This window comes from Peromyscus californicus, unplaced genomic scaffold (assembly GCF_007827085.1).
Source record: "Peromyscus californicus insignis strain IS unplaced genomic scaffold, ASM782708v3 Scaffold_17__1_contigs__length_78620276, whole genome shotgun sequence".
Taxonomy (NCBI): domain Eukaryota; kingdom Metazoa; phylum Chordata; class Mammalia; order Rodentia; family Cricetidae; genus Peromyscus; species Peromyscus californicus.
The window spans coordinates 5,663,187-5,679,290 of NW_026294469.1; the positions used below are offsets into that span (position 1 = coordinate 5,663,187).

Here is a 16,104-nt window from a genome sequence, read left to right on the forward strand (position 1 = left end):
CTTGAAGCACACAAATTACCTAGTTATTCAGAAGACAGCTCAACAGATGTCTGAAGATGATGACTCTGTTTCCACATTACTAGGAAATGCAGGTCGAGGGGAGAACTACTTGATTACATCAACTGATACAGAAAAAATACATTTGGTATCATTCAGTACTCTTTCTTAGTTAAAAAGAAACACAACAAATTAGAAATACACCTCAGCACAATTAAGCTGTATGTGATATCTTAGGGTTTCTATTGCTGTGAAGAGACACCATGACCACAGCAACTCTTATAAAGGAAAACTTTTAACTGAGGTGGCAGCTTACAGTTTCAGAGGTTTAGTGCGTTATCATCATGGCAGGAAGCATGGAGGCTGGGAGTATGGTGGTGTGTAGGCAGACGTGGTGCTGGAGATTTCTGCATCCTTATCCAAAGGCAACAGGAAGTGAACTGAGACACTGGGAGGTAACTTGAGCATATATGAGACCTCAAAGCCCGCCTCCACAGTAACATACTTCCTCCAGGGCCACACCCACTCCAACAAAGTCACACCTCCTAATAGTGCCACTCTTTTGGGGGCCATTTTCTTTCAAACCACCACATGTGAAATAGTCAGTTGATGTATTCGTTGGTGAACAACTGACACTTCACCACTAGAGTCGGGAACAGGCAAGGGCACCTGCTGTATCATTGCCATTCAGTATAGTAGTGCATGTTCTACCTGAGTAATTAGTCAAGAGTAAGAAATAAAACAGCCCAACTGTTCAGAAAGAAATGAAAATCATCTTTGATCACAGGAAGCATAATCTCATATGTAGAAAACCCTACAGGATCTATGAAAAATTGCTAGACATATTGAGTTGAAATGGTATTTGGAATGAGATGGCAGATTAACAAACAGGTCTCTCAGCCAGGTGTGGAGGCACATGCCTTTAATCCCAGCACTCGGGAGGCAGAGGCAGGCAGATCTCTGAGTTTGAGGCCAGCCTGGGCTACAGAGCCAGTTCCTGGACAGCCAGGGCTACACAAAGAAACCCTGTCTCAAAAAAAAAAAAAGGGGGGGGCGAGAAAGAAAAAGAAACTCTCCATGTGGCCCCAGGAGTAAGAATAGTAGGAGTTATAAACATCATTCAGGAAAGAGAGAAGGACACCAGGAATCATAAAGAGATGCTAGAGTGCAAAGAGCAACAATGCCCAGGGAAGTAGGAAACAGCTTGCCTTCCAGCCCAGCTGCTGGAGCTCAGGGAACTGAAACCACAATCACCAGGCAAGTCACAGTGTCCTAGTGACATGGAACAAGAACACTGTTTTCACAAGTGTTAAATCTAGCAGGGGATTTGGCATGACCTTAACATGTGTAGCCTGCCAGCACCAAGTCAAAGTTGATTTTGCTATGTCTGTGCAGCAAGCATTCACCTGTGGAGCCACCTCCCCAGCCCACTCTAAGCATTTTAAAGTTAACCTTCCTCTAGCTGTGGACCATATTCACACAGCAAGGAGGACGCATCTCATGTAGCTTATCTGAACTATTTCAGTTTCATAAAACGATAACCCAGGGCGAGATTAGGCCATTGCTAGCTAGTCCTTTCTCTTAGATAACTAGTGTACAGAGAATTACTCTCTCTTCCCTTAATCAGTTCACACCTGACCTGTGTCAGGGTGATTTAAACCAGGGCATATCAGACAGCTCCATTTTCTGCCTGCCTTCCTGTTTCAAGGGGTGAGGATCCAAGTGTATGTAACAACAGGGTTTGACATGATGGGGAAGGTAGATGCTTGTGATGGGAAAAGAACAATGGCTAAGTGAGAAGTGCCTGTTTCCAACATGTTTGTGTGAATTTGGGGTACAGTCTAGTTAGTGCTAAAGGAGTAATGGAAAGGGTCTGGAGAGGTGGCTCAGCAATTAAGAGTATGCAGTACTTTTACAGAGACTTGAGTTTGTTCCCAGCAGCCGTACCAGACAGCTCACGGCTGCTTTTAAATCTTTTTAAAAAACGTGGTGAAAGAAGCCAAATGGCTGTAGAGCTGTCAAATACCAGTGTCATCCTTGATTTGTACAAACAATCAATCTGTCAGTTACATGCTGCAATAAGAACACATACTGTCTCCTTATAGACAGGCTGAGAATTGTTTGGATGAAGGTTTTGGCTATTTCAGAAGCTCAGTCTTAATATCCTTGATTTTCAAAGTTTTCATTTTGACAAAAAATTGAGAAGTGGTATGTCCCGGTTTTATCAAGTGTAATTTGAATTCAAAGTGGTTGTACTTCAGGACAGAGTACTGTCCTTGCTCTCATAAGGAAAAAAAATGCAGTAGTGTTGAAACTAAGCCATTTACTATTTCCTTTACATGAAGCAGGGATGTGTGAAACCAAGTCTTTAAAGGAAATGCATCACAGTGAAGGCCCATGGCATTTTCTAGTTCTTTTTGGAGGTGGTGTGGAAGAGAAGGGATGCCATAAGAAAGAATTGGTAACTAAAACCTTTTGACAAGGAAAATGCAGGTTGAGACATGTATAGACTTTTAAGTTTGGATTGTTTTTCCAGGTCTGACAGCTGACGCTAGGGTAGTGATAAACAGAGCACGGGTCGAGTGCCAGAGCCATAAGCTTACGGTGGAGGATCCAGTCACTGTGGAGTACATAACTCGCTTCATAGCAACTTTAAAGCAGGTGAGCAGAGACTCTTAACACAATTTCTATTTTCCACTGTCATTGGCCCTGTCATAGAAATACTGCAATAGCTCCAAGCATTTAGTCTCCTGTGTTAAATTCCTTATTCAGTCTCAGAATTACTTCATTCGCTTGTTTGGGTAAAGTGGGTTTCGTTAATCACCAGAAATCAAAATCAGTTTCAATTCTTGGAGTTCTACATTTTTTAAGAGTGTCAAATTTTCAAAGGAAATTTTTATACTTGTAGAAACACAACAAAAATATCATTCCTTAAAGTTTTCCAAAGAAATATACATTAGTTCACCTGCAAACCAAAATACCCCTGATCAGGTTTAGCTCTGTTCTCTTCTGATCCACACATCGCCATATCATTGAAAGCCAAGCGTGGCTGTGCACACAGGGCTGAGTTTTCACTTGCTGTGTGCAGACTGTCTGTGTGTGTGGTGGCGCAGCCTCCTTCCTGGACCTTCTCTGTAATGTCAGAAACTGTGCCCATCTCTGATGGGCATCTGTCTTTCTTACTCGTCTTCCTGCCACCCTCACATCACTCTGTTTTGGTTATGGCTTGTTTTTAAACCGAGTTTTAGTGGAGGGTCCAGGTTGGACATTAGAGTTGAGTGGGAGGCTCTTACTGCATGTGCCAAACTGCTTTCCTAGAAAGATCGGACCAGTTTTCATTGTGCGACCAGCTGTCCCGAAGGAGTCTTCAATGGAGTTTTTCCTTTTTCTTTCTTTTGTGAGTGAGTGCTGTGTAACGTAACAGCTGCTTTGCGTTTTACAGTTAGTGAGATTGAATTTCCCACGTCTTGGTCCACTCTTCATTTCTGCTTGTGCAAACTGTCCTTCAACAGAAACATTGTTTTTTCCACCTAACCTGTACAGAATGCTCACTGTACAGATTTGTGTCACTTTATCTTCTCTTTAAAACATATTTTTTTATTACACTGACTTATTCTGGGGGGCGGGGCCTGTGTCACAGTGCACACATGGAGGACAACCTGCAGGTGGGTCCTGGTGACAAAACTCAGGTCAGGCTTGGCAGCAAGCATCTCACCAGGAGCTGTCTCACCAGGCCTACATTCCCCTTTCAACCCTGTTTCTGGATTTAAAGATACTCATGGAGATATATATGGTATATTGAGTAAATTCCTCCATGTCTGTCCTACCCACTGCCCCCCACCCCGTAATCCCATTTGTTCCTCTACGCACTTTCTCTCCCACTTTCATATCATGTACATACATGACTCTATGTGTTTATATAAAACATGAGCCAAAAAGAAGAGAAATGTATCATTCTGTCTTTGAGACTAGCATAAGTCACTTAATATGACTGTTTCCAGCTCCATTCATTATCCTACAAAAGACATGATTTGGTTCTTCTCTGTAGTTAGGACATTTTGTGTGCACGCATACCGTATTTTCTGTTAAGAAACAGTTCTTAAGAGTATTCTGAAAGAGCTGTAACTTTAAAGTTGAATCCCGCTCTTCTCTATCTTACTGCCTTTACTGTTCCTTTGCATCTCCTCACACGAGCATGCGTGGTAGCTGCACCTGCTCTCTGGCCTTCACCTCCGGCTGCTCTGGCAGAGCAGGTACCCTGGTTCTGCATAGAGATTTTTTTCATAGACTCTTTGTAAATCCAAATACTAAAGTTTTGAGATGAATAATATATATCAAATCACTCTGTTTTTAAAAGCTTTGATACTTCAATTTAGAAGATACTCCAGAATTTTTGTATTGCTACTTTTGTATTTTGTTTCAATTTTCCCAGTTGTTAAAAAGGAATCTACCAAAAAAAGCAAGACACAGAGCAGCTTACACACAAAGTTCTTAAGTGTGGTTCTTAAGGTCTCTTCTGGAGAAATCAAGACTTTGAATAGACTGTGGAAACGCAGTTTAAGTCTGTGACAGTGAGATTGCCGCTGGGGAGGATTGGGCCTCTGGGCCAGAGATAGCACATGTTCACCTCACACGTTTACCTTTGTTTATATGACCTTTTCACTAAAATGAAAAGACTGAACAAGTATGTTAAAAGGTCTGTCTTCTAAGATAATATATACATGCATCTACTTTAGACCTCAGTGCAAACTAGAAACATTAGACAGTACAGAGGAATTAAATATAACCCCTATTTTAAAAAAAGATATTTATGTTCATAGCTCAGCTGTTTGCATTCAAAATCAAACTTTGCTTGCAAAACATGAAATATAATAAACTTGAAAAATGAGAAAATAGATTCTATATGTAGATAAGACTGAAAGAAAGTCACTAAAAAGCTGTTTCAACCACAGAATTATACAGAGCTACATCCAGCCACAGAGTTAAGTAAAGTTACCTATGTATTCAGTCCTTAGCTTTCTGTCAGGGCTGCCTCTTCATAGGACAAGTCTCAGTGAGAATGGCACTCTTCGGAGCACAAATTCAGGAAGTTCCCTGTTATGAAAGTAATAAGAAATATAATTGGTTTCAGTGTTACATTGTCTGTGGGGGAAATGTGTGTGAAATAAAAGATCCCTTTTCTTTGGGACTGAAGGAAATAACACAGTGCACAGTGAACAGAGCATATTTGATGCAATATTATCAAGTAGGAGTAGTCCCCGACAGTAACTGCAGTGTCCCTCAAGGCAAACAAGGCTGTGCTTCCAAAGCACAGCTCATTAACTCAGCTTCCCTGACAGCAAAACAAATGCCCAGTCCTCTGCTGGGTCACAGAGATTGTACTGTCTTAGTTATGCAATGAAGAGACACCATGAGCATGGCAACTCTTATTAAAGAAAGCATTTGATTGGGGCTAGCTTACAGTTTTAGAGACTTAGTCCATTGTCATTATGGTGGAGAGTACACAGTACTCTCAGTACACAGGCAGACATGATGCTGGAGAAGTAGCTGAGAGTTCGACACCCTGATCTGCAGGAAGCAAGGAGAGAGAGAACTGGGGCTGGCATGGACTTCTGAAACCTCAAAGCCTCTCCTCCAGTGTCACACTTTCTCCAACAAGGCCACGCCTATTCCAATAAGGCCACATCTCCTAATTGTTCCCAAATAGTGCCATTCTCTGATGACTAAGCATTCAAATGTGTTAGCCTATGAGGACCATTCATATACAGAGCAGACAGAACACATTTTAAGACCATACTGGGTGGGTGGGGCGAAGAATAAAAGGAATTTACCATGAAAGTAGCAGAGGGAAGGAAGGCACCCAGGACAAGGAAGAGGGTAGGGGAGTGGGAGCACTGTGGGCAAAGGGATGAAAATGACCTAATGAAGCACATTAGTTTGTATGTTAACCTAAAATTTTCATTTAAAAATGGGAAACGCTGGGCGGTGGTGGCGCACGCCTTTAATCCCAGCACTTGGGAGGCAGAGGCAGGCTGATCTCTGTGAGTTCGAGGCCAGCCTGGACTACCAAATGAGTCCCAGGAAAGGCGCAAAGCTACACAGAGAAACCCTGTCTCGAAAAAAAAAAAAAGGGAAACAATAAAAGTTCAGTAAAGAGCCGGGCAGTGGTGGCACACACCTTTAATCCCAGCACTCGGGAGGCAGAGCCAGGCAGATCTCTGTGAGTTCGAGGCCAGCCTGGGCTACCAAGTGAGTTCCAGGAAAAGGCGCAAAGCTACACAGAGAAACCCTGTCTCGAAAAACCAAAAAAAAAAAAAAAAAAAAAAAAAAAAGTTCAGTAAAGATCTTCTAAGAAAAATAAGATTTATAAACAAATTTGTGATTATACTTTACAGATTGTATACATTCATTACTTTAAAATGTCATCATGAATTAACAATAGTCAAGAAACACTAAAAAATGTATACAATAAAATCAGAAAAGTAGGGACTGGAGAGATGACTCAGTGGTTAAGAGCACTTACTGCTCTTCTAGAGGACTGGAGTTTGGTTCCTAGCAGTTCATAACTACCTGTAACTGCAGCTCCAGGTAGTGCTGTGCACCCTGGCCTCTGAGGGTCCCTCACATGTACATTCCCACATGAACACACACATATACAGAATTAAAAATACTGAAAATATTTTTTAAAAAAGAATCAGAAGAGTAGATAATTTTGATGCTTTATTTACTAGAATTTTATCTGATAAGTGTCAGGTGTTTTGTGGTGATTTGAATAAGAATGGCCTCCATAGGCTCACAGATAAAAAAGCATAGTCACCAGGGAGTGACACTATTTGAAAGGATTATAATGAGTAGGAGATGTGGCCTTGTTGGAGTAGGTGTATCACAGAGGGTGGGCTTTGAGGTTTCAGAAGCCCATACCAGGCCCAGTCTCTCTCTCCCCTCCCCCAGCCCCCAGCTTGTGGATCAGGATGTAGCTCTCAGCTCCTTCTCCAGCACCATGTCTGCCTGCATGCTGCCATGCTCCCTGCCATGATGACAATAGACTAAGCCTCTGAAACTGTAAGCAAGCCCCCAATTAAATGCTTTCCTTTATAAAAGTTGTCTTGGTTGTGATGTCTCTTCACAGTAATAAAAAATAACTAAGACAGTGTTATAGTAAAAAATAAATTTTACTTTTTAGAAATATACACAGAGCAATGGACGAAGACCCTTTGGTATTTCAGCCTTAATTGTAGGCTTTGATGATGACGGTATTCCAAGATTGTATCAGACAGATCCCTCTGGTACTTACCATGCTTGGAAGGTGAGTAATGAATTTGTTCATTTTTCATAGAAGTTTTTGGATAAATGCATTAATTTATTGCAAAATTGAAATAAATGTAAATATTTTATTGCTTTCAGGGACATGATAGAATTATGTTGCATTAAAATATTGACTATGACACAGACGATAGATTGTAGCTTCTCAGAAATGATGGTTTCAGATAGTAAAAGACCTTGGTTTAAACCAGTGATGGTGGTGCATGCCTGTAATGCCAGCTTTTAGGAAGCTGGGGACAGATAATTGGTAAGCATTCAAGGGTAGCCAGGGTTGCATAGTGAGTTTCAGGTCAGCCTGAGTGAGATTTTGTCTCAGAAAAACAAAACAAAACAACAAAGCCCTAAAGAGATGAATTAAAACCACACTGAAGTTTGAGTTCTATTAACATTATCACACTTGAGTATCACTGGACTCTCTTCATATTTATCCTTCCTTACCCTTCCTGTTTCTTCCCACCCCTAGTTAGCAACCCCACTTTCATGTTTGGGGGGCAGGGGAGTGTAACATTTGTTTTTCTGAGTCTGGTTTCCATAGTGAAATGTTTTATTTGTCCACTATTGTTTTTAATATATATGTATTTTATTTATTCATTTTTATGTGTATGGATATTTGTCTGCATGTATGTCTGTGTGCTCTATGCATGCCCAGTGCTCTCAGAGGCAGAAGAGGGCATCAGATCCTCTGCAACTGCTGTGAGCCATCATGTGGGCTCGCTCTTAACTTTGGAGTCGTCTCTCCAATGCCACGTCCTCCGTCCTAGGAGTCAGACAACCGTAGCCTCTGATACGTATCATGTGTTAGTATACAGTAGTAATCTTCATACAGTAAGTAGAATTGTTTTTCTGGGTAAGTTATTCTTGTTTCAGTACCCAACTACCGCCCTCCTCAATGTGTACTCATCAAACACAAAGGCCCAGAGACAGAAGTAGGAGTTTCCAGCAGTGAGTTTCCATAAACTGCCATGGATAAGAATACGACTACAACTACAGAATGTAATATGAGTGATTTGAACTCAATTATTAAAAGCTAAGTATTCAGGCTTTAAATAATTTCACATTGAGTTTATATTATAAGGACTTAAAGCCAAATAAATGAATAGGGAAAACACTACCATGGTCTTTATTATCTGCATTAAGTAAATAATTTGTTTGAGAGCAGAGTATTTGCCTAGTATGCATGGAGTCCTGGGTTTGATTTCCAGAACCAGCTGTCTCAGCCCTCAGAAAATGGGTGCAGGAAGTCTAGACGTTCAAGCTCATCCTCAGCTATGTAGTAAGAGAAACAGTTATAAGAGCTAGCAAGAAATGAGCCTAAGCTAAGGCCAATCATTCATAACTAATAACAAGTCTGTGTCATGATTTGGGAGCTGGTTGGTGACACAAAAGAAAAAAGCCTGCCTAACTGTTTTCTAACTCAGAGACCAGTAAAGCAGCGGAGTATAATCTCACAGCCAAAATAAGAGTGCTCCTGCACACCTTTCCATCTGCCTAGGTAAGCTAGTTGTCAATATAAGGGTGCTTCTATCAGCTGCACACCTTTCCGTCTGCCTAGGTAAGCTAGTCATCAGAAGCTGTGGGTTTACCTATGAAAAATTCTGGTATTTCATCCTGCCAGTCAGAAATCTTTTGACCTGTACTTTCTTTTTAAAATTTTTATTACATTTATTTATTTATTTGTGTATACGTGGGGTAAATATGTGGAGATTACAGGTCAGCCTTCAGGAGTCAGTTCTCACCTTCTATTTTCTGGGTCCTGAGGATCAAACTCAGGTTTTTCAGGCTTGGCAGCAAGTGCCTGTCCCTGAAGAGCCCTCTCACCGGCCCTTACTTGGTTGCTGTGTCTTCCAATCATTGTCCTCAACAAAGCCAGTGGTTCTAGGGTCAGTCTTGAAATATTTTTGGGCTTGCTCTCTTCTGTTTGCAGTTATCTTTACATCATTACTGTCCATTCTAACGTAACACAGTAGTTTCAAGTGTGCATACATGTTTTTCGTTTTAGTTTGTCTAATGTCTGAGGACATCCAGAAAAGATGTTTTGTCTCCCGTTAGTTAGGAAAATGACAGAATTTTCAAATTGTTTGAAACTTCACCAATGATGTGGATTTGAAGTATACTCTTTTCTGGTGTCTACCAGAGTCCAATGGCAGTCTCAGCTCTAGTTCAGTGAGCTTATGTTCTCTAAAGAAACATTCTCCACACACACCTTGGGAACTTGTGCTCAGCATCAAACAAGGTTTGATTTGGATTTATTAGAGTGACTTGCAGACTGTGGTCCAGGTAATCCAACAACGGCTGTCTACCAACAGAAAGTCCAAGAATCCAGTCGTTGTTCACTCTACAAGAATGGATGTCTCCACGATCTTCAGTATATGCCAGGGTCCTGAGGAAGCAGGCTCCAGTACCAGTGAAAGAATAGGTTTGCCCGCGAGAGTGAGGGCCAGCAAGCACAGAGTAAGAGCTCCCTTCTTCCATGGCCTTTATATAGACGGCCACAGAAAGATGTGGCCTACACGCCAACAAGGGGGTCTTCACACTTCAGATGATTTAATTAAAAAAAACCCTGACAGGTGTCTCCAGCCACTTGGGTTTTAGTTAATTCTAGACGTAGTCAAGTTGAGCAGAGTAGCCATCACAATGGTTGAAGTGACACATGGGTCTCCTCACTGATGCAGTGTCTTCTCTGGAGTATCCATGCCGTTGGGCCTAACCTGAGTCTGAACAGGAAGGAACAATCAGATATGTCCAGACTGCAAAATCGTCTGCTCATGCTATTGAAAGACAGAATAAACACAGGGAGAACTTTCTAATTTAAAGGAATCAAAAAAGGTGAATGTGAACCATAATTGTTGACAGCATTCTGGATGGGGAAAAATAGACTCAAAGGGCATTTTGGAGAGATATATTATTAGATAACACTGTGACATTTCCTGGATGTGTTAGGTATAATGTAGTCAAATAGGACTATCTAGGCCTGGTAAATGGCTCAGGAGGTAAAGATGCTTGCTGCCAAGTCTCATGATATGATCTAAGTTAAATTTACAGGACCCACCTGTTGGAAGAAAGCCAACTCCTTCAAGTTGTCCTCTGACCTCCACCCCCAACACAGATTCATACCCACACAATAAATAAATTAATGTAAATTTTTTAAAAGAATATTCTTGTTAATGTGGTAGATGCTGAGTTACATAGAAATAAAATGTGGTAGCTATAACACAAATTGTGTGTGTGTGTGTGTGTGTGTGTGTGTGTGTGTGTGTGTAAATGGAGAAAAGCACAACACATATCTCAGTGTTAATAGTTCATGCATGGAGAGAAATAATATACTGTTAATTGTTCATTATATGTTCCTGTTCATAAGCTTTGAACCTTTGATGAGGAAGAAAGTGGCAATAGTTTTGTTTTTGTTTTTGGTGACTGTGAAGAGGAGCACAGAAACGGAGTAGTGGCTAGTTGAGAATACAGATGCAAGGGAACCCTTCACGCAGCATGTTTGGCAATGCTGTGGGTTTCTTCAACAACAAAACCGAGACCTATTCATCAAGACCTGTTCTGGGCACTGGGGGTAGAAGTCCCTAAAACAAAGCTGTTACATTCCAAGTGTTAGAGAAGGACAAGCCCATGTGGTGGTGTGTTAGGTGAGTTATGGACAACTCTATCCAGGGGACTTGCTATGATGGAACTTTAAAACAGATATGTATCAAGTCATTTCTATATACCAGTTGCTGGGCCTTAGAAGTCTAAAGTATTTAACCAAATCAGATATAAAGTATAAAGTGCAGTTCTCAAAATATGATCTGCAACCCCCAGTCCAGGAGGTAATAGTGATTTTCATAGACCTCCCCAACTTAATGTTTATGTAACTGTGTGCAGCATTCATCCCTGGACAAAGAGATCTGGTAGCCAGACATTCACTATGTCTGATCTCAGGACTGTTCCTGTGAGACTGTCAGCCCTCATGGAAATCCTGAGTTGAGGTCGATCTCTTTATCTCAGAAGGTCTCTTCAGATCTATTGTGCCTAGTCCAGAACTGCAGGATAATGATAAGATTCATTATGAGAGAAAGGATGTCTCAAAAGCTTGAGATATAGTACTGTATCTCAAGTAATAGAGTATAAAACTATTGCACCTTCCATGGTTAGCAAGGAAACCCGAGTGTCATGAACAAAAGACTGATAATCTGGAAAAGAAGACCCGGATGGGTAGAATGGAAAATGAATCTGAATTGGTGGGAGCCATTCTGGGTGTGTCCCTTGCTGTCTGAAAGTCTGATGTCACTCTGCTTGTACGTCACCGGTTTGACTGGCCACTCCAAGGAGAGTTGGCCAGCTCCAAATCACCCTGCCAGTTATCACGTTCAGTGTCCAGTGGGAGTTTTTATCTGGCAACAGCTGGCCATGCAGGGGTCTGTAGCCTCCATTAGCACAGCCTCCCACAATGCAGCCATGTACAGTGCAGCAGAGGCGTCCTACAACCTGGAGACTGGCATCACGGAGAGACACAGGCTCAAAAGCAAGCTTGCGCCTATTGGTAGGGAATCCAGAAGCCCTGGAATTAAGAGTTCTGTCATGGTGTCTGGAAACAGTGGTAAATCACAGCTGCATGGATGGAACTGCCTCTGGGTCAGGACAATGTGGCCTGAACTTTGTGATTTCATGACACCAGCAGGTATGTTACATGTAAGGAGTACAAGTCCTTATCAGGGCTACCCCACATTGTCTATCAAAGACCTTTTAGATCAGGATGACCACGAAGCTTGGCAAACTTATAACTAATTCTGTAGTTCAGAGGTAGGAGATAAATTTAGAGCAACCAATCCAAAGTGAATTGTTAAATGACTGTGCAACTACCTCCTGCTTCAAGAACAGATGGGTTCCGTAACTGAGTCTCTTCAGGCCTGCAAGCTGACTCAGTCTAATACCTGGACGTTGTGGTGTCATATCAATCCAGAAATATTAACGATACCTTCACTGCCAGATGTAAATTAAAAGGGGGCTGGGGGCTGTTCTGGGCAGTAAAGACAGAGGCATCTTGCAAATGTGACCAAGTGAACAGATATAACCAGCTCCATAGACTTAAAGAACAATATGCAGCAAGGCTAAGATTGCAGATGGCACCTTACTGCCCCCTAGCAGAATAAGGTGTAGGCAGGGGAACCACGGAGCCCTTCAGTCACTAGCTGACTAATTAGATTCTGCCCCTGATGTCACCAATTGCAGGTTGAGGCCTCATCAATTCTTGGAGAAGTCCCTGAGAGTTAGTTCCCCATTCCTATCCCTTTGATATTCTCAGTGCTTCCTCAGAATTTCTGTAAAAGGGCAAGATTGAACATCTGGAACCGAATAGGAAAATGCTAGGTCAGTGTTCATGTGATTGGCGCAGATCACTGTGTACTCCCACTTTCCTCCCCTTTGTATGTCTGAGGCTAGCTGGGCCTCTATGACCCACAGGGAAAACACTTAACAACACTAAGATAACAGGCCCCTTTTGATATGTGGTACATATGCTGATTCAGTGTGGTAAAGCTGCTGGTGCCTCAGCACCAGGCCTTGGTACTCATCTTACTCTCCACCATCATGAATTTGCAGAGAGTAAATGAGTGAGTTTAGCTTACATGTGAGTCACCTTCAGTGAAGGAGTAACTGCTGTTAACACTGCTGTAAAATCGTGGCTCTTTAGTGAAGTAGTAACTGCTGTTAACACTGCTGTAAAATCGTGGCTCTTCAGTGAAGTGGTAACTGCTATTAACACTGCTGTAAAATTGTGGCTCCACACACAGCACTTTAGCAGTTTGTGTGATGGAATGATCATGTAAGTACAGTGGGGTTGCTCTCAGATGAACAGTTAGCTTATTCTTCACTTCCAAGGTGAAACAGCCCACAGTTAATGGAACTTCCTGTGTGTCTGATAGAACAATAGACAACAATGGTTTTTATTCACATGTGGAATTTGGCAGGACATGTTCTCAGGATTGAACAGACTGAGCCTGTTTTTTTTGCAGAAAGCATCAGATAGTATTTGTTACTAATGATACAATTAAAGATTTAAAGGAAAATTTGAAAAACATGTATTTATCACAATGCACCTGACAGTTTCTCAGTATTTCTTTGATGATACTGTTGGTAAAATGGAGGAACATGATATTTGATATTTTAGAAATGCGATAGGTCAACAGTTAAAGTACCTGTATAATTCAGTGAGCCAATGTTTTCCAGGTGACCAAGGCACAGTATAAAAGATCCATTCAAAACAACCAATGACTGTTGACTACTCAGGGTAAAGCTGATCATAGCACTATGAGCTGAGTCAAGAGAGTAAAAGATTTGAGCCTGGCCTGAACTGCATATAGAGTTCAGGCCAGCTTCGGGAGGTACCTTTCCAAAGTACAAAGTAAAAACAAAAACATGGCAATACTATCACCACCACCACCACCACCAAAATCCTAAGGAAATGTAGAGATTGTTCTGTTTGTTTTTAGACAGGTTCTTTCTGTATAGTTCGTGCTGGCCTGGAACTCAAGTCTCAGCTCCTTGACTGATGAGGTTATAGGCATGCACCACGATAGCCTACCAAGAAAATTTAAATTTACTTTAAATAATAGTTAGCCAAAAGACTTTAGTGTAAACAGTTTAAAAAGTTTCCTTTTGTGGTTCTAGATTCCAACCTGTAATTAACTGTGAAAAAGCAACTACCTTGAGTGGAATATGAACACTTCACTGAGAAGGACATTAAAATTTCCTTTCCTAACACTTTTTTTTTTCTTGGCCCTTCTTTTTTTTTTAGTTTATTTATTTATTATATATACAGTGTTCTGTTTGTATGTATGCCTGCACACCAGAAGAGGGCACCAGATCTCATTGCAGATGGTTGTGAGTCACCATGTGGCTTCTGGGAATTGAACTCTGGACCTCTGGAAGAGCGGTCAGTGCTCTTAACCTCTGAGCCATCTCTCCAGCTCCCACTTTCCTAACACTTGAATGAAGCTATAATTCGACTAAAATAATAGCATAGCATTTCAAAACAGTGACTGTGAAAAACACATAGAAAAATTCTACCTTTTAGTGTGAGTGTTTGTGTGTGTGTGCATTCAACTTTTTAAAAAAGATTTTTCTAAAATATATATTCCTTTTTCTGTGTATAGGTGTTTTGCTTGCATGTCTGTCTGTGTGCATGTGCATGTCTGTCTGTGTGCGTGTCTGATGCCAGGAGAGGGTGTCACATCCTTTGGAACTGGACTGCAGTTGGCTGTTCTGTTGTCATGTGGACGCTTGGAATGAAACCCATGTCCTCTGCTGAGCCATCTCTCTGGTCCTGAATCTACTTTAAAAAATTGTTTTATTTTTAATTAAAATGTAATCACATCATTTTCTGCTTTCCTCTCCTCCTTTCAACATTCCCTCCCTACCCTTGCCCCCTCAAATTCATGGCCTCTTTTTTTTTTAATTTACATACACACACACACACACACACACACACACACACACACAAAACCTGCTGAGTCCATTTAATGCTGCTTGTATGTATATATTTTAGGGTTAGCCACTTTGTACTGGATAACCAACTATAAGCTCATCCCTGGGGAAGACCAATCCTGCCTCTCTCAGCAGTCATTAACTGCCAGTCAGTCTTCACAGAAGTGGAGTGGCCCTATGAGATCTTCGTCATCCTTGTTAGCACATGCACAAAGAAATTAAGGTCCCACTTTACAAAAGTTACTTAACCTTAATTATCTCATTAAACATCCTGGCTTCAAAACTAGTCACATTGTAAGGTTAGGACTTCAACTTATGAATCTGAGGGAACATAATTCAAATTCTGGTTAATGTAAGTACTATGTTTTATTTAAAATTGTATTTTCCAAAGTGAGGATGGGGAGTAGAGGGCAGGGAAGCTGTGTGAGGATTTTGTAAGAAAACAGCTGTCTGAAAGCAGTTTGTAATTCAAAGTCTCCAGAGCTTTGAGACAAGTTTCTGTTGCTTAAGCCACCTAGTTGGTGGTATGTTGTACTGGGAGACCAAACAGGCTAGTGCAACAAACAAATAATGGGCTTATTATTTTAAATGAATTTAATATATTAACATTGTTTTAGTGTTTATTTCTAATTATTGGGTTTGGATTTGATTTTATAGCATACTATTTACATGCTATGTAAATTAGCTTGGTGCTGTTTTGTGTCAAAGACTCAAGATGCACACCAGTCAGAAACACATGTTACAAGTAAAGTGAGGAACAGCATGTCTGCATTGATTACCTTTGACCTCCAACCTCACAGGGTTAACAGAATGAATCTGTTCAAGTCTCGGCAGCCCAGAAGCAGAACAGAGCCCTAAGAGCAATGGGGCAGGGCAAGATACATCCCCAAAGACAGCCCCGCCTCCAGTGACCCTTTCTCAACCGGGATCTGCCTTCCACAGCCCCACCACACCCCAGTAGTCTGCTCAGCTTTTAATTCATTAGTGGAATAAATCCTTCACCATGTCAGAGGTTCATGATCTGATTGTGTCTGTAAATGCCCTCATGCTCCCTTCAGAATATGCCCTATAGATATTTCCTTCGGATTTGTTAATCCAGTCAGGTGACAAGATTAACTATCACAGGACTGTAACATGAATCTTAAAAGGTCTTATTAATAATAAAAAAAAAAAACCACCCAGAGCCAGATATTGGGGTGAAAGCTGAAAGATCAGAGAAAGAGAACAAGTCAGCCATGTTCTTACCTCTACGAAGTCCTCAGCCTTAAGAGAGAGACTTCCTGTTTACTCATGCCTTATATACCTTTCTGTGCC

At 41.3% G+C, this 16,104-nt stretch overlaps 1 protein-coding gene across 1 annotated transcript in view; it reads left to right on the forward strand.

Moving 5' to 3' along the window:
- The window catches only part of Psma8 (proteasome 20S subunit alpha 8), a 49,102-nt gene that overhangs the window by 26,940 nt on the left and 6,058 nt on the right, over window positions 1-16,104 (forward strand). Inside the window, exons 3-4 of the mRNA XM_052741414.1 lie at window positions 2,516-2,658; window positions 7,181-7,303. Of these exons, the coding sequence (XP_052597374.1) occupies window positions 2,516-2,658; window positions 7,181-7,303 (266 nt within the window). The remainder of the gene's footprint in view (window positions 1-2,515; window positions 2,659-7,180; window positions 7,304-16,104) is intronic.